This window comes from Anomaloglossus baeobatrachus, chromosome 2 (genome assembly GCF_048569485.1).
Source record: "Anomaloglossus baeobatrachus isolate aAnoBae1 chromosome 2, aAnoBae1.hap1, whole genome shotgun sequence".
NCBI lineage: Eukaryota > Metazoa > Chordata > Amphibia > Anura > Aromobatidae > Anomaloglossus > Anomaloglossus baeobatrachus.
Window position 1 is genome coordinate 559,020,602 of NC_134354.1, and position 19,376 is coordinate 559,039,977.

General features: G+C 48.1%; 1 protein-coding gene across 1 annotated transcript in view; it reads left to right on the top strand.

Moving 5' to 3' along the window:
• Nucleotides 1–53: 53 nt before the first annotated feature.
• The window catches only part of ERCC5 (ERCC excision repair 5, endonuclease), a 123,130-nt gene continuing 103,807 nt past the window's right edge, over nt 54–19,376 (top strand). The window contains exons 1-5 of the mRNA XM_075336688.1: nt 54–173; nt 8,112–8,233; nt 11,852–12,027; nt 12,125–12,246; nt 12,350–12,442. Coding sequence (XP_075192803.1) covers nt 8,146–8,233; nt 11,852–12,027; nt 12,125–12,246; nt 12,350–12,442 — 479 coding nt within the window. The 5' untranslated portion in view covers nt 54–173; nt 8,112–8,145. The remainder of the gene's footprint in view (nt 174–8,111; nt 8,234–11,851; nt 12,028–12,124; nt 12,247–12,349; nt 12,443–19,376) is intronic.

Below are 19,376 nucleotides of genomic sequence, written 5' to 3' on the forward strand. Positions count from 1 at the left end.
GCACCGATAATCACGTGTGTTAAATTAACCAATAAACTCTAGACATACAGGAAGTGTCAATAATAACATCTGCTCGTGTTCTCTAAGTTCCTGTGTTGCCTGTCAGTACGGATTTTAATACCTACCGTAGTTAGGGAGGATACGTGGAGAGCAGTCTGTGCTGCTGACCTGAGGTAATGCTATGCTATGCTGCTGACTGGAGGGATGGCCGTGCTATGCTGTGCTGCTAACTGGAGGGATGGCGGTGCTATGCTGTGCTGCTGACTGGAGGGATGGCCGTGCTATGCTGTGCTGCTGACTGGAGGGATGGCGGTGCTATGCTGTGCTGCTGACTGGAGGGATGGCGGTGCTATGCTGTGCTGCTGACTGGAGGGATGGCCGTGCTATGCTGTGCTGCTGACCTGAGGTAATGCTATGCTATGCTGTGCTGCTGACTGGAGGGATGGCAGTGCTATGCTGTGCTGCTGACTGGAGGGATGGCGGTGCTATGCTGTGCTGCTGACTGGAGGGATGGCAGTGCTATGCTGTGCTGCTGACTGGAGGGATGGCAGTGCTATGCTGTGCTGCTGACTGGAGGGATGGCCGTGCTATGCTGTGCTGCTGACTGGAGGGATGGCCGTGCTATGCTGTGCTGCTAACTGGAGGGATGGCGGTGCTATGCTGTGCTGCTGACTGGAGGGATGGCCGTGCTATGCTGTGCTGCTGACTGGAGGGATGGCGGTGCTATGCTGTGCTGCTGACTGGAGGGATGGCGGTGCTATGCTGTGCTGCTGACTGGAGGGATGGCCGTGCTATGCTGTGCTGCTGACCTGAGGTAATGCTATGCTATGCTGTGCTGCTGACTGGAGGGATGGCAGTGCTATGCTGTGCTGCTGACTGGAGGGATGGCGGTGCTATGCTGTGCTGCTGACTGGAGGGATGGCAGTGCTATGCTGTGCTGCTGACTGGAGGGATGGCAGTGCTATGCTGTGCTGCTGACTGGAGGGATGGCCGTGCTATGCTGTGCTGCTGACTGGAGGGATGGCCGTGCTATGCTGTGCTGCTGACTGGAGGGATGGCAGTGCTATGCTGTGCTGCTGACTGGAGGGATGGCCGTGCTATGCTGTGCTGCTGACTGGAGGGATGGCGGTGCTATGCTGTGCTGCTGACTGGAGGGATGGCCGTGCTATGCTGTGCTGCTGACTGGAGGGATGGCCGTGCTATGCTGTGCTGCTGACTGGAGGGATGGCCGTGCTATGCTGTGCTGCTGACTGGAGGGATGGCCGTGCTATGCTGTGCTGCTGACTGGAGGGATGGCCGTGCTATGCTGTGCTGCTGACTGGAGGGATGGCCGTGCTATGCTGTGCTGCTGACTGGAGGGATGGCAGTGCTATGCTGTGCTGCTGACTGGAGGGATGGCAGTGCTATGCTGTGCTGCTGACTGGAGGGATGGCGGTGCTATGCTGTGCCGCTGACTGGAGGGATGGCGGTGCTATGCTGTGCCGCTGACTGGAGGGATGGCGGTGCTATGCTGTGCCGCTGACTGGAGGGATGGCGGTGCTATGCTGTGCCGCTGACTGGAGGGATGGCGGTGCTATGCTGTGCCGCTGACTGGAGGGATGGCGGTGCTATGCTGTGCCGCTGACTGGAGGGATGGCGGTGCTATGCTGTGCCGCTGACTGGAGGGATGGCGGTGCTATGCTGTGCCGCTGACTGGAGGGATGGCGGTGCTATGCTGTGCCGCTGACTGGAGGGATGGCGGTGCTATGCTGTGCCGCTGACTGGAGGGATGGCGGTGCTATGCTGTGCCGCTGACTGGAGGGATGGCGGTGCTATGCTGTGCCGCTGACTGGAGGGATGGCGGTGCTATGCTGTGCCGCTGACTGGAGGGATGGCGGTGCTATGCTGTGCCGCTGACTGGAGGGATGGCGGTGCTATGCTGTGCCGCTGACTGGAGGGATGGCGGTGCTATGCTGTGCCGCTGACTGGAGGGATGGCGGTGCTATGCTGTGCCGCTGACTGGAGGGATGGCGGTGCTATGCTGTGCCGCTGACTGGAGGGATGGCGGTGCTATGCTGTGCCGCTGACTGGAGGGATGGCGGTGCTATGCTGTGCCGCTGACTGGAGGGATGGCGGTGCTATGCTGTGCCGCTGACTGGAGGGATGGCGGTGCTATGCTGTGCCGCTGACTGGAGGGATGGCGGTGCTATGCTGTGCCGCTGACTGGAGGGATGGCGGTGCTATGCTGTGCCGCTGACTGGAGGGATGGCGGTGCTATGCTGTGCCGCTGACTGGAGGGATGGCGGTGCTATGCTGTGCCGCTGACTGGAGGGATGGCGGTGCTATGCTGTGCCGCTGACTGGAGGGATGGCGGTGCTATGCTGTGCCGCTGACTGGAGGGATGGCGGTGCTATGCTGTGCCGCTGACTGGAGGGATGGCGGTGCTATGCTGTGCCGCTGACTGGAGGGATGGCGGTGCTATGCTGTGCCGCTGACTGGAGGGATGGCGGTGCCGTGCTGTGCCGCTGACTGGAGGGATGGCGGTGCCGTGCCGCTGACTGGAGGGATGGCGGTGCCGTGCCGCTGACTGGAGGGATGGCGGTGCCGTGCCGTGCCGCTGACTGGCGGGATGGCCTCGCTGCGCTGCCCTCGGGGGCCATGTCACTTCTGATGTGATTGCCGGCCTCCTGGTCATTGCTTTGTCTAGTAATACATAGCAAGCAGTGCCTGCACCAGAAGCCCAGACAGGCTCTAGAAATCAGCATTTAATTGCAATAAGGAGATGAGGGCGCAGTTAGCTGAGAATTGTGCTGATTACTTAAAGTGGTTTTCCCATGAACAAAGTTAATTTTAATCAATACATCTTTGAATAATAATTTCCACAATTGTATGGATTTAAAAAAAACAAACCAAAACACAACATAATCTTATAACAGTGTGTGCACTGGCCGTGTGATCCCATTACAGCTTGGGATCACAAAGTATTCTTTCTTTGAGGTAAAACGTTTTTTTAAAACACTCAGTGAAATGTTTTACCTCACAAAAAGAGTAAACTGTGATTTCTGCTGTTCTGTCTGTATTCTCTTTTACTTCCTTCCCTGCCCAGGAGATGTGCTATGATCAGACCATGTTCCTGTAAGGTTGGACACATCCATTACACAGTACATAGCAGAGGTACATATATAAGATTATCTCCGCATAGGAACATTTTTTTTTTTTTTTTTTTAAACCCATCCAATTGTGGAAATAATTATTCCAAGATCTATTGATTAAAATTAACTGTGTGGGAACCCCCTTTTAATTTACACTGGAAGTACCATAGTCTGTTATTGTACGGCTGCTGTGTTGTTACAGCATGAGTGCACTAGTTGGGGGTTCAGGGTGTCACTGGTGGGTGTATAAGACCTCACTATATACCATCAGCAGCCTGCTCTACCTCCACAGGAGAAGTGGACGGAGAGTAAAAGGTGACGGTTGGCGTTCATGTTTGGGCCTCCCCAGGGAGGTAAGAAGTCTGCCCAGTGAGCCCATTATTCCTGTGGGAGGTAGACTCTCTTCTCCTTCACACCAGCAGTTTTTGAGGGTGGCCCTACCTATGAACGGATGGATGAGGCACTTCCAATTCCGAGCCCTTCCATTCGGCTTAGCGATGGCTCCATGGATGTTTACGAAGGTGATAGCAGAAGTCATAGCACACGTTCAAGAGAGGGAGATTCTAAAAGTCACTATCTGGACGATTTCCTAATAGTGGGCACATCAGAGGCTCATTGTACGGCTCACGTTCAGTTGGTCATCTCTTTCCTGCAGAGCCTGTGGTGGATTATCAACTTTGACAAATTAAGACTAAATCCTCTCACCAGGCAGGTCTTACTTGGCCTGATCCTGGACTCTCTAGCCAAACGGTGCTTCCTGCTCCAAGAGAAGGTGGCCTCGGTGATGGCAAAAGTACGCACGGCCATCTCTTCTCCAGTCCTGACCCTATAAGAGGCCATGTATTGTTGGGATCCCTGGTGGCTTGTATTCTAGCTATCCCCTGAGCACTACATTCCCAGGCACTTCAGAGGAAGGTCTTGCTAGCGCAGCAACGCTTAGGAGGGTGTTTGGACAGGCACATAGCAATCTCTTCGCAGGATTGTCATTCTCTCTGTTGGTGGGTGCAGATCCAGAATTTGTTGGTTGGCGTTCCTTGGGCACTCCCAGTTTCAGATACTATTACTACCGATGCCAGCGCACTCGGCTGTAGGCTCACCTACAGGGCCATATAGCTCAAGGGGGATAGTCACTTAGAAAGCCAAGGTTCTTCCAATTTTGTGGGACTTTGCTAGCAGGGTGCCATCTTAGGATTCTCTCAGAGAACAGGGTGGCGGTGTCCCTACATCAATCACCAGGTCGACCACTCTAATGGGGTGCGCCCATCACATCTTTTCCTTGGCTTAAGTCCACCTATCGTCACTCAGCCCTACGCATCAGGGGGGTGGACAATACGGTGGCTGATTTCCTTAGTCGCAGTTGCACCCTTCAAGGGGAATGGTGCCTTCACCCAGACGTCTTCTGGAGCATAGTATGCCTTTGGGGATCCCCGGATCTGGATCTGTTTGCAACCAGAGCCAACAGGAAAGTAACCATGTTTTGCTCCCTGAATCCCAATGACAGGCCTTGGGCGGTAGATGCCTTTCAGATCCCTTGGTCTTCAGGTCTCCTCTACGCCTTTCCTCCCTTGATTTTAGTCCCAGCGGTATTGAGGGAAATCGGAGAAGATGGGTCTCGTGTCATCCTAGTCGCCCCCTTCTGGCCCAGGAGCCCTTGGTTCTATTGGCTCAAGAGACTGCCGGTGGCTGATTCCTGGGTTCTGCTGGAGAGAGCGTATCTTCTCTCCCAGGGCCCTCTACTTCATCCTCAGGTTTCAAGCCTCCATCTGTTGGCCTGGAGTTAGAAAGGCAACTGTTAGAAAGTAAGGGTTTTTCTCAAACCTGGTTTCCACTCTCTTATGAAGTAGGAAATTCTCCACCAATAGGATTTATGTCAGGGTGTGGAGGAGGTTTCTCTCCTCTACATGTAGTTCCCCGGGGTGAGAGGTTCCTGCCCATGCGATTCTGGAGTTTCTTCAGGGCGGTCTGGAGTTGGGATTGTCAGTCAGTACCTTTTTTTTAAAAGTTCAAATGTCAGCCTTAAGGGCTCTGTAGAATTGCAATTTGGCGGGGAATAGATTGGTTAAACGATTCATTTCCTCCTGTCACAGGCAGACCCCTGTCCCCTGCTTAGCTTTCCCCTCTTGGGATCTTAACTTGCTTTTAGATGCCCTTATGGGGGCCCCTTTTCCTGATTTCACTGACCTCAGCCCATAGGGTTGGTGACCTTCAGACCCTCTCAATTAGCCCTCCATGCACCCACATTAGGGATGATAGGGTCATCCTGCGTACAGACCCTGCCTTTCTGTTAAAAGTGGCGGGGACTTTCCACCATTCGCAGGAGATCGGCCTTCCCTCCTTCTGTCCCTATCCACAGAGCCCAAAGGAGAAGTTTCATTCCCTAGATGTTAGAAGGGCTCTGCTTCATTATCTGGAGGTCACGGCACCCTGGAGGATTAGTTAGTCGCTCTTTGTTTCCAGGGTTTAAGAAAGGGCTGTTCAACTTCAAAGGGATCTATTGCTAGATGGGTCTAGGAGGCAATTAGAGAAGCATATATAGCTCAGGGCAGGCCAGTGCCACAGGGTGTTATTGCACACTCTACCAGGTTGGTCTCTACCTCTTGGGCGGAACGTGCGGATGTGCTTTTTTTTTTTAAGCAGTGCCAGCTAGATCTTTCAGCCACGTCTGAGATGACTTTCGGTAGAAGGGTTCTCCAGGCTGTGGTCCCTCCCTAATGGTGTTATCTTTAGAATCTCTCTGGTGGCGACAAGAAAAATCAGGATTACTTACCGGTATTGTTTTTTTTTCCAGAGCCACGACAGCGCCTCTACTTGCCACTTCCTTTTTCCTTTTCGCTCACGTTTTTGACTTCCACGATTAGTGGGTGTGATCCTTGGTGTTTGTTTAACCTTTTGTTTTTTCCTTGTACTCCTCTCTGTGCTCTGTAACTTAACTAATGCGGTGGCGAGGTGCCGCCCTTTTATTTTAGTGGGTTTCCTGTACAAATGAGGGGCGGAGCTATCGCTCTGGTGGTGCTGTCGTGGCACTGGAAAAAACCTTTACTGGTTAGTAATTCTGATTTTCATGATGCTTTGCACACAATGGAACCCAATGCCAGAGGCAGAAAAAACACAACCCCAAAACATCTTAGTACCTACAATCAAATATTGTGGAGGTTCAGTTTTCTTATTTTTGTAGCCCTCATTCCATTTTCAGTAAACAGTAGAATGATGTGCTTTACCAAAAAGCTCTATCTTTGACTCCTCTATCCACAAAACACTTTCCCAGAAGGATTTTGGTTTACTCACGTACTTTTTGGCAAACTGCTGGCTAGTTTTTTTTTTTTTTTATGTCTGTGTCCGCAGTGGGGTCCTCCTGGATCTCGTGTTGTAGCTTTTCGTTTAATTCAAATGTTGACGGTTTGTGCTGACACGGATGTACCCTGAGGCTGCAGGACAGCTTGAATTGCTTTGGAACTTGATTGAGGCTGCTTATCCACCATCTGGACTTTCTTGTGTTGAAACCTTTCATCAATTTTTCTCTGCTGTCCAGGTAGATTAGCTACAGTGCCATGGGTTGTAAACTGCTATATTATGTTGAGCATCGTGAACAAGGGGACATCAAGATCTCTGAAGATTGACTTGAGAACCAAAATATAAACAGTCTTGAGGTTACAAGTCCTCAGACAGTTATAGTCTTCTGTCTGTTCTCCATACTTAGTGTGGCAGACACAGAATGCAGAGATTAAGTGAACTTCTCTCCATTTTATGTAGTTTCAGGTGATTTTCATATTTCCCATATCTGTTACTTGCCACAGGTGAGTTTGAATGAGCATCACATGCTTTAAACAGTTTATCCGCAATTTTGCAACTGTGCCAACAATTTCGTCCTGCCCATTTTTGGGTATTTGTGTGAAATTATATTTAATTATTAAGGAAATAAATGTGTATAACAACACAACCTTTTGTAATTGCAATAACTTTCTTTGGAGAGATACTTTTACTTGAACAATTACAAGGATGTCAACACTTTTGGCCATTACTGTGTGTGTGTGTGTGTGTGTGTGTATATTATATTATATTATATTATATTATATTATATATTTTTTTTTTTCTATTAAATCCAGCAAAGACTTAGAAGCACCGGTGCTGTAGTAAAACTTCTTCTTTATTTCTAATATCCATAAAAATTAACAACCCACAAGACTCAGGAACAACAGTTAGTTGGTAGGAGAAATCGCAGATGGGACTATGCGTTTCGGCTTCCTTGTCCGCCTTCCTCACGGTCCTAACCTAGTCTGCTCCTTGTGTATGGATACAAAGATTGTTACCCATTTTATTTTTTTTTTTATATCCTCAAAATGAATTGTACATGTATTTTCTTCATTAGCCTTCTCTCTAGCCCCCAAATAAGATTACATCCATACAAAGTTTGTATAATCCCATATAATAACCATATATGAGAGCTATAGCTGGTTAGAGATGAGAGCCTGAGGTTCAGTGTCCGTACCAAACAGACTTTACAAAAAAATACATATGCAAACCACTGCTGCAAGCATCACTGTGCTCGGTGCTCAGCCTAGTGCGAGCCGATTGCAGTGTTTGAACGGCTCGCACTCGGGGTAACAGCATGATCGGATGTAGTGTGAACCAAAAAAAAAATTTGAAAAATCCTGCCCCCTGTAAATGACCTGTTTATGGCTGGCTACTAGTGGGTGGAGACTGGAACTGCCCAATTAGTGACTTCCATTGGGGTTCAGGTCAACTCCAGGTCCCAAACTGAACTTTATCTAATGTCTGGCTGAACCCTGCCAAACCAAACTTCAACGGGTCCACTCACCTCTAGTGCTAGTAACTTGCAGGCAAGGTTCTCAAACCTCTTCTCATCCTGGTGTACTCGACCGGTGCTAAAATATATGAAGCACATAGAGATATCCAGTAATACTTCTGTACAATACAGCAGTGAATTGCAAACCTTTTTTAAGCTATTGCTTTATTTTGTAGGTGAATCTATAAGGACGCCACATATGTCATCAGTATGGGAGTTCAAGGTCTTTGGAAACTTCTTGAATGTTCCGGAAGACCGATAAATCCAGAGACCCTGGAGGGAAAAATCCTAGCTGTTGGTATCCTTGTAATATATATAGACCTGAGACAAAAGTCTTATACATGACACTCCTCCACCAATATTTTCACAAACTGTATTACTAGTTATTAGCATATTGCTCTGTTTGAGTATATACAGTGGAACCTTGGTTATTGAGAACAATCCGTTCTGGCAGTGTGCTTGTTAACCAAGTTACTCGTTCAGCAAAGCAAGATTTCCCATAGGAAATCATTGCAATGCAGACAATTCGTTCCACAACTTGTTAAATCTCCCATCCTGGTCCCCTATTGTGCCATTCCACACACAAACACACACACATTATGCTCACCTTACCTTCCGTTTCATCGGCGGCCTGCTGGATCTTGTAGTTCGCCCGTACGAGCTGTGTATTGGGTAACCAAGGCGACCGATGCGGGACCTTCAGCTCCCAGCGCGCTGACGTCAAAGGCAGGAGCCACTTGCCTCTGATTGGCCAGCGTGCTGCCATTGATTAGCGCCTGACGGGAAGTTTCTGCCTCGTCGCCGATGGTTACCAGATACACATCCAATACCGGCGAACTACAAGAACCATGAGGCCGGCGATGGAACGGAAGGTAAGGTGAGCATAATGTGTACTTTCCGTTCCATCGCCGGCCTCATGGTTCTTGTAGTTCGCCGCTACTGCATGTGTATCAGGGAGGACCTTCCCCTGTCAGCCTCTACTCAAAGGCTCCTGCCTTTGACGTCAGCGCGCTGGGAGCGGAAGGTCCTGTATCGATCGCGATGGTTACCCGATACATGCAAGTTCCAGGAGGCTGGCGAGGGAACAGAAGGTAAGGTGAGCATAATATATGTGCGTGCGGGTTTGTTTGTTTGTGTGAACTGGAAGAGCGGGTTAGAGCGCGGTGGATGTACGGAACCGGAAGTGTGTGCGGTGAGTATTTTGCTCATACAGCAAAGCTTGCTCGTAAATCGAGTTACAAATTTACAGCAAGCTGTCTCGTTAGGCAAAATACTCGCTAACTGGGTTACTCGTTAAGCGAGGTTCCGCTGTATTAGTAATTTGAATCATGTAGTGAAGACAGAATAGTTTGTAAGTTGAACAGTATCTGCATGATGAGACCGTTACTTTAGTTCCAAAGGAGCAAATCTATGAGAGAGAGACACATTAATAAAAATGCAAGAAATACTTGTTCTCTGTACCTCTGGTGTCCATGTTGTCGTCTTGTAGAATTATACTTGCTAGTCAGTCCATGAATGGATTTAGATCTTGCAAGAGGCGTCAGTCATCGACACTTCCTAATCTGACATTCACTACCACTACTTTCACCTCCTGCATTACTTGTAACCATCAGTTCTGTGCAATTTTTTTTTTTTTTTTTTTTCTGTCCCACAAGATCTCAAGCCTTTCTCTTTTCCGCCCCCCCCACCCCCCTGCCATGTACATGCATATTCTGTTTTGTCGAGGGGGTCACATCTTTCTTCTTTTAATGGCCTTCAGCTCGAACTATGGCGACTTGATGGATAAATCTTCTGTAGGAAGATCGGTCTTGTAGAGCCTAGATAGGTAGACCAAGTGCTTCTCCGCCATGATATGAATAGTATCAAGCCATTGGCTTGCTAGCCTTTCTCTTCACCTTGCTCCTTCTAATCTTCCGACCATGATGTCCTTCTTCAGTAATTTGCTCTCTTTGTATGATGTGTCCAAAGTAGACAAGTCGTAGCATGGTGATCCTTGCTTCGAGTGACATGTCCGGCTCGATTTGGTGTAAAATTGAGTTGTTTGTTCTTTTTCCATCTCTAGCTGTGACATATTTCACCTGAGAACTAAAGGATCCTGTGTTGAAATTTGACAGCCCAATCCCTTTTGACGTCATTTGTGAGGGGAGAGTAAAAAAGTCCGTTTACACGTAAGATAGCTGGACGGCCCCCCCACCCACCCCGGTCTAGTAATGTGTATAGGGATTTTAGAGGGTTTTCTTTACCTGTGGAATAATAAAGGTTAGGGGATAATAAAGTTGATTTATTAGTTTTGGAAGGACATCCCATAACTACCTGAAGGCTTAGTCACTCAGTCTGGACGAATTTTGTTTTGTATAGTGTGATTACTACAAAATTGTGATAAAATGCTATTTTGGTTTTGTGACATTTTGACAAAACTGTGGCGTGTTGCAATTTCTTGGCATCTGTGTGTTAATAAACCACAGTTATAGGTTATTCTATTCTCTGCCACCACCTTGTGTAAGCATATGTTCACACCACTGTATTTTTGGTCCGAGTGCTGTAAATGGGAGGAAGCGGGCCTCACAGGGGCAAAACTAGGTCTGGGCTGTTCAGATGACCATTTCTTCAAAATGATCAAATATCCATGTGAGAGAAAAAAAATTCACAGCATGCTCTAGTGTCTTCCGTATTTTGGATGAGACTTTACCATTACGGTAAATTCTGTGGGTGCGAAAAATAAAATCGCACCCGGATCAACTGTATATCATCTGGTACTTGTGGTTTTATTGCACTTATTAATATAGGAAACCATTTTTGTTTGTGTAAATTTTAACCACTGCAATGTATAATAGATGCAGTTTATTATTATTTTTTTTTTTATCATCTGAGTTTAGGCTCACAAGTACCGTATTTTTCGGACTATAAGACGCACTTTTTCTACCCCAAATGTTGGCGGGAAAGTGGGGGGTGCGTCTTATTGTCTGATTGTAGGGCTACGGGGAATGAGGGTGCTGCGGTGGAGCGGGTCATCGGCGGCACGAGCAGGCCATAGAGGCGCCTGCCGTGACCACGTGGGCCCGCTCATTTCATCCTCCATGCATCTTCCCTTCCAACTCTGAGCTGAATCCAGCGCTGACAGGTGGGCGGGATGATGGGTGGTGGGTGCACGCATAGTAAACAGCCGGCCCGTGTGATCACCCCTGGCAACTACAGCCTGGAGTGATCATGTGCGGCTGACTTCACTGCCCCCCCTGCACATCATCAGCGCGGGTTTGTGTGAATAAGTATGGTATACTCACCGTTCCCTGCAGCATCGTGATGTCCTCCTGTCTGCCTGCCTGCTGATCTGTGTAGAGAACGGTGAACACAGAGATGACATCATCCCTGTGCACACCGCTCTCCTCAATCAGCGAGCCGGCAGACAGGAGGACATCGCAATGCTGCAGGGGAATAGCTCCACACAGGTCAGCGGCGCTGCTGCTGACACAGAGAGGTAGATGATCGATGCTGCAGGGAGTGAGGAAAGGTGAGTATAAATGTTTGGTTTTTTTTTTTTTTTCTGTGGCATAGGATACAGGCCATATATTAGGATGGGGGTATATTATGAGCAGGATGGGGGCTATACCAGGATGAGGGACATATATACTAGGATGGGGATCATATACAAGACAGGAGGATCATTACCAAGATTGGGTACCTTTTAGTAGAGAATTTGGGGACATTACACCCATAACGGTGTCAGCAGTACAGTCTCTCCCCATAAGTGTATAATGACCACATGTTTTGCTTAAAATTTTATTTTCCTATTTTCCTCCTCTAAAACCAGGGTGCGTCTTATAGTCCGAAAAATACGGTATTACAACGGTCCAGGTTTTCTCAATTTCTGTTCCATGTGTAATATGAAGATTATTATTTTCGTTAATAATCTCTTAAGATATCAGCATTTGGCTAAATCAAGCAATAAAAGGAGCTCGAGATCGTCATGGGAATGCTGTGCAGTACGCTCATCTGCTCACCTTATTCCATCGGCTGTGTAAGTTATTGTTCTTCAGAATCCGGCCCGTATTTGTGTTTGATGGAGAGGCGCCGCTTCTGAAGAAACAGACTCTTGTAAGTATTTGTTTATTTTGTAGGTGCTATAAGAAAACCAAAACTGTTCCCAAATAACTAATCCTACTGACCAAAGGGGTATTTTTATTTTATCTAGGCAAAAAGAAGACAGAAGAAAGATACAGCAGCTAGCGAGGCCAAGAAAACCAATGAGAAGTTACTGAAAACCTTCTTAAAAAGACAAGTTATTAAAGCCGCCTTATCGGGAAACAAGCAGAGGTATATACCAGAGCTCCCAGGCATCAGTGTTTACATTTACTATGTGGATACAAGTAAATCAATGTCTTTGCTACATATATATTTTTTTCTTTCTTATATAAAGTGAAGAAACATTTCCAAGCCTCTCCCATGTACGAAAAAAGGAAGAAGACGATATTTATGCCCTTCCTGCCTTGGAGGAGAATGAGAAAAATAGGTAAATTGTAAAAAAAAAATCCTTGTTATTATCTTTGTCTTCTGCTACTTAACCCTTTAGTGACTGAGCTAATTTTCACCTTAATGACCAGACCAAATTTTGCAATTCTGACCAGTGTCACTTCATGAGGTTATAACTCTGGAACGCTTCAACGGATCCCGGTGATTCTGAGATTGTTTTTTCGTCACATATTGGACTTCATGTTAGTACCAAATTTAGGACAATATTTTTTGCGTTTATTTATGAAAAAAATTGAATATTGGCAAAAATTTTGAAAATTTAGCAATTTTCAACTTTTGAATTTTTATATCGTTAAACCAGAGATTTCTGTGACACAAAATAGTTAATAAATAACATTTCCCACATGTCTACTTTACATCAGCACAATTTTGGAAACAAAATTTTTTTTTGTTAGGAAGTTAGAGGGGTTCAAAGTTTATCAGCGATTTCTCATTTTTACATCAAAATTTACAAAACCATTTTTTTTAGGGACCACATCCCATTTGAAGTGACTTCAATAGGCCTAGATGACAGAAAATACCCAAAAGTGACACCATTCTAAAAACTGCACCCCCCAAAGTACTCAAAACCACATTCAAGAAGTTTATTAACCCTTCAGGTGCTTCACATGAACAAAAGCAATTGGAATGAAAAAAAGCAAAAATTAAATTTTACCTAAAAATGTTGCTCTAACCCAAATTTATTCACTTTTAGAAGAAATAACACAACAAAATGGACCCCAAAACTTGTTCCCCACTTTCTTATGAGTGCGCCGATACTTTGGACAAATGGGAGGGCTCGGAACAGAAGGAGCAATATTTGAATTTTGGAAAGCAAATTTGGCTGAAATAGATTGCGGGCACCATGTTGCATTTACAGGTCCGCTAAGGTACCTAAACAGAAGAAACCCCTCACAAGTGACACCATTTTAGAAACTAGACCCCTCAAGGCTTCTATCTAGGGGTATAGTGAGCATTTTAGATCCACAGGTACTTCACAGATTTTGTTAACGTTACGTTGTCATATTGAAAATTTTAATAATTTTCTCAAAAATGTTGCTTTAGCATCAATTTTCTCACTTTTTCAAGAGGTAATTCCAAAAATTTGACCTCAAGGTTTGTTACCCACTTTTTTATGAGCGCGGTGATACCTCACATGTGGTCTGAAACCTTTGTTTGGACAAATGGGAGGGCTTGGAACGAAAGGAGCAATATTTGAATTTTGGAAAGGAAATTTGGCTGAAAAAGATTGCGGGCACCATGTCACATTTGGAGGACCCCTAAGGTACCGAAACAGCAGAAACCCCGCACAAGTGACCCCATTTTGGAAACTAGGCCCCTCAAGGAATTTATCTAGATGTTTGGTGAGTACCCTGAACCCCCAGGTGCTTCACAGAATTTTATAACGTTGAGCCATGAAAAAAAAAAAATAAAATTTTACCACAAAATTGTTATTTCAACCAGGTAGCTTTTTTTTTTTTTTTACAAGAGTAAAAGGAAAAAATTCAGCATAACATTTATTGTGCAATTTCTCCTGAGTTTGGCGATACCTTATATGTGGTGGAAATCAACTGTTTGGGCGCATGGCAGGGCTCGGAAGGGAAGGAGTGCCATTTGACTGCAAAATTGGCTGGAATCAATAGCGGACGCCAGGTTGCATTTGGAGAGCCCCTGAGGTGTCTAAACAGTGGCGGTCCCCCAGAAGTGACTCCATTCTGGAAACAAGACACCTCAAGGCTTTTATCTAGGTGTATAGTGAGCAGTTTGAATCCACGAATACGTCACAGAATTTGATAAGCTTAGGTTGCCATATTGAAAATTTTCATTTTTTTTCACAAAAATGTTGCTTCAGCATCAAATTTCTCACTTTTTCAAGAGACAACAACAAACCGTGGACCCAACAGGTTGTTATCCAATGTCTTATGAGCACAGGGATACCCCACATGTGGCCAAAAACCTCTGTTTGGATAAATGGGAGGGCTTGGAATGGAAGGAGCACCATTTGAATTCTGGAAAAGTTGAAATAAATTGCGGGCACCATGTCACATTTGCAGGGCCCCTTGGGTACCTATACATTAGAAACCCCCCACAAGTGACCCCATTTTGGAAACTGGATTTTATTCAGGAGTATAGTAAGCATTTTGAATCCACAGGTACTTCACAAAAAATGTTGCTGCAACAAATGTCTCACGTTTAGGCTATGTGGCCATGATACAGCGACACGGCGTCTAGTACAGTGTTTCAGCCTCCTGCAGAGATGTGAGTGTTGTCCACGGGAGAACGCAGCTGCCCATGCCCACGATTTGGGTTCAGGCCGCTGTGGAGCTCTATGCTACCTGCAGAGAACACTCATCTCCGCAGCATAAATTGACATGCTGAGGCTCGGGAAGCTGCACCACAGGTCGGTTTATGCTGTGGAGAAAAGAAGCACATTGGGCAAGCACATTGGGCATGGGATTTCTAAAAATCCTTCCACTGTGCTTCTACTGCACAACGCAGCGCTATGGACGCAGGGAAAACACTCTGCGCCCAAAACGCTGCAAATCCCGATTGTGGGCGCACAGCCTAAAATGCTACAATGGATGAATGGATAGATGTCAAACATATATAATGTCCCACCCCCTGCATATTCTAAGCTGGCGCCCTTTAGTGCCTTTCATGTGGCACTAAAGGGTGCCTAGCCTTGTATTTAGCCCCCCAAAAAATTAATAATTAAAATAAACGACGTGGGGTCCCCCCTATTTTTGATAGCCAGCTAGGGTAAAGCAGACAGCTGTAGCCTGCAAACCACAGCTGACAGCTTCACCTTGTCTGGTGATCAATTTGGAGGGCTCCCCAGGCGTTTTAAAAAAAAAAAAACAAAAAAAAAACGTGGGGTCCCCCCCCCAAATTAGATCACCAGCCAAGGTGAAGCGGACAGCTGGGGTCTGGTATTCTCAGGGTGGGAAGAGCCATGGTTATTGGACTCTTCCCAGCCTAAAAATAGCAGGCCGCAGCCGCCCCAGAAGTGGCGCATCCATTAGATGCGCCAATCCTGGCGCTTCGCCCCAGCTCATCCCGCGCCCTGGTGCGGTGGCAGACGGGGTAATATATGGGGTTGATACCAGCTGTAATGTCACCTGGCATCAAGCCCTGGGGTTAGTGATGTCACGGCATCTGAACAGATACCAGACATCACTAACCCAGTAAGTAATAGAAAAAAATAAAGACAAAAAAAAAATTTATTTGAAAAAACACTCCCCGAAACATTCCTCTTTCCCCAATTTATTGAAAATAAAGAAATTCCGGTCGCTGTAATCCATTTTGGAGGTCCCACGCCGACTCTGGATCTGCTAGAATATGGAGGGCACGTTCAGGGAGCGTATCCCCCATTTTCTGGAAGAGCAAGCTCTCCATGAGCAGTGTGGGTGCAGTAATCTGAGAATTACTGCACTCACACTGCCCCGGTCCAACTTAGGGCAGAGTGACCTGCAGTAACCTCATTCCAGAATATGAGGGGCACGCTCACAGAACGTACCCCCCATTTTCTGGAACAGCAGTCTCTCCATGTGAGGACCACACTCCTCACATGGAGAGACTGCTGATTACTGCACTCACTCTCCCCCGGTCCACAGTGGAGCAGCCTGTGCAGCAGCGACGTCAGCGTCCCAGGGATCCAGCTGACAGCCGCTGTCTGCGCATGCGCCGCCAGCATTCAAGAAGGAGGCGGCGTGATCGCGGGACGGATCACCAGACAGGTAACGTATGACCGGGGGCTGGGGGAGGGGGTGACGGGGGGTGACCTAGCGGGAGCTGGGGACACCTTTCTGCCGCATGTGACGTGTCACATGCGGCAGAAAGAGCAGAATGAATGCGGCCGCGCACCGCCATCTTCCACGCTCCGGAGGGGGGAGGCGGCTCTGGAGACCGGAGGGGGCTCCGGGGACCAGAGATCTCCGGTGTACCGGAGGAGGGGTCAGGGGGAGGACATTTCCCTCCGATCTGAAATGTTTGATCATTTCAGATCGGAGGGAAATGAATGCAGAGCCGGCGGCGGCAGTTTTCTGTGCGCTTCGGCGCCATTTTGAGTGCTCCGGAGGGGGGGTAGGGGTGGTGGGGGGACTCTCCGGTACCGGGGGCTTTGGGGGCACTAGGGGTTTAGATTTCTTTCTCATCTGACATGTTTGATCATGTCAGATGAAAAAGAAATCAGTTTTACCGGCCATTTCTTTTTTTTTTTCATGTGTTCGTCGGTATACGGTGTATACTGGCGATCACATTAACGGGGTCCAAAAAAAACACCCCGATTCATAATCTGGGGGGTCTCAGCTACCCCCGGTAGCTGAAACCCCCGAGATTTTCGGTCGCTGGGGGGCGCTACAGGGTTTTTTCGGGCCGCCGCTTTAAAGCGGCGGAACAGAATAAGTACCCTATTTTGCCGCCGCTTTAAGTAGTACGGCCGTCGTTATGAGGTTAAGATGTATTCTGTTAAGAAGTGATTTATTATCACCTTTCAGAAATTGTTGGTAAATTCTAAATTGTCTAAACCCTGAGACCCTACTGATCGCGGGAACAAGAGACTCTTAAGCTGCTTTTGACTGGGGCAGCAGTTGAGTAAAACCATAGCTCTCCATTCACTTTCTGTGGGACTGTCAGAGGTAGAGGGGTACAGCACTTGGTTATTTCCAAAAATCTCATGGCTAATGATCATGTGCATTCCCGTTCTTATTAACCGCCACTTTCTGCAAAAGTTCCTCCTGGTGATTGTGATGGCTGGTCAGACCCACACAAATCTACAAGGTAAAACATATCAACTTATTCTTTCTTGACTGCCCCTTTTAGCTGATGCCTAATATTAGGCTATTCCCTCTTTCATTTAAAAGTTGTGATGACAATTTGCTGACGGGTCCTACAGCCGGGACTCCCCTCAATCCTGAGAACAAGACAGTCAAGTGCCAAGTTTAAAAGGATTGATGGTCTCACAAGCGCACCTGTGCTCCATTCATTCTCTAAGGGGCTGAACTCTACAGCCCCATTCTTTGTATTGGAGGTTTCGGAGTCCACTATCCTGTAGATAGGTGATTACTAACTTTATTGCTACAGTGCCTTTCTTTGTCGCTCCATTGGGAGACCCAGACAATTGGGTGTATAGGCTATGCCTCCAGAGGCCGCACAAAGTATTACACTAAAAGTGTAAAGCCCCTCCCCTTCTGCCTATACACCCCCCGTGCTCCCACGGGCTCCTCAGTTTTTATGCTTTGTGCGAAGGAGGCAGACATGCACGCACAGCTCCATAGATTGGTCAGCAGCAGCTGCTGACTGTCGGATGGAAGAAAAGTGGGCCCATATAGGGCCCCCAGCATGCTCCCTTCTCACCCCACTCTTGTCGGCGGTGTTGTTAAGGTTGAGGTATCCATTGCGGGTACGGAGGCTGGAGCCCACATGCTGTTTTCCTTCCCCCATCCCCCTTAGGGCTCTGGGTGAAGTGGGATCCTATCGGTCTCCAGGCACTGAGACCGTGCTTCATCCACAACTCCTGGGAGCCTGCTGGATAGGAGCCGGGTATCGTTCAGGGACATGGCCCTGCTACTTGGAGGTACTCTGTGTCCCCGTGGGGACCGAGCACTGCAACACTCCAGCATTGCTGGGTGTGCTAGTGCACCGGGGACCGCGGCGCTGACCGGGTTAAATGTGCCATTACACACTCAGCGTCGCTGAGTGTGTTTATGTAGGGGGACTACCGCGCTGACCGCCGCCGCCATGTTTAACACTGAGGCGCGGCTGGGACTTGTAGTGCGCCGGGGACTTCCGCGCGGCCGCGCTTTTACGGCGGCCACGCTTATTACTCGAGTCCCCGGCTTTTGCGGCCTAGTCTTTCTTCCTCCCGCCCACAGCCCTGACAAGCAGGGGAAGGGCGGGACGCTGTACAGACGAGCAGCAATGAGGGCTGGAGAATGCTTTGCATACTCCACCCCCCTCACTGTGCACTGTGGGGCACCAGTTCCCGCACTTTCTGGGTCACGCCCACGGCTCCCTCCTCTCCTCAGGACGCCGGCAGCCATTCCTGTCAGCTCCTCGGACGCTGCAGAGGGGGACAAATTCTGGGAGACCCAGGCAGGGATTCTGGTGGCCTCACAACCGCTTTAAGCGGGTGGTAAGCAGCACCTGTGGTGCTAGCCCCATTGTGCAGAGGTGTAATTATATGTTTATGGTATATACTTTACACTGTATAGTGCACAGTTGTTTTCTGGCTATATACTCTATTGTGTTGTTCAGGGAAGACAATAGCATGGCGCCCACAAAAGGCAGGGGTGCCAAAACACAGGCTTACTATGCTGCCTGCGCCGCATGTACGACGCCGCTACCGGCAGGTTCCACTGACCCTCATTGTGTGCACTGCTCGGCCCCTACTGCACTTGCTCAGCCGGAGCCTCTGCTAAGAGGGGCCCAGGGGGAGCCACCTGCTGACACTCTCCAGGTGACAGGGACGGAGTTTGCAGTCTTTACAGATAAACTCTCTGAAACTATGGCTAAGATACTAGAAGCCTTGCAGTCCAGACCGGTATCTCAACACAGGGACTCTGCTGAGTCATTGTTCCCTGGCCCCCCTCAGTTGGACCAACAATGTCCCCCCGGGGTATCTCATAGGTCCCAGGCTGGGGGCTCTGACACGGACCCCAGCCCCAGACCGATTAAGCGAGCTCGCTTGGAAATTCCCTCGACATCATGTTGTTCAGGGTCTCAGCGAGGGGAATCTCTGGTTGATGACGCGGAGGTAGCTGATCAGGATTCTGATCCTGAGGCCGCTCTCAATCTTGATACTCCGGACGGGGACGCCATAGTGAACGATCTTATTGCGTCCATCAATCGAATGTTGGATATTTCTCCCTCAGCTCCTCCGGTAAAGGAGTCAGCTTCGCAGCAGGAGAAATTCCGTTTCAGGTTTCCCAAGCGTA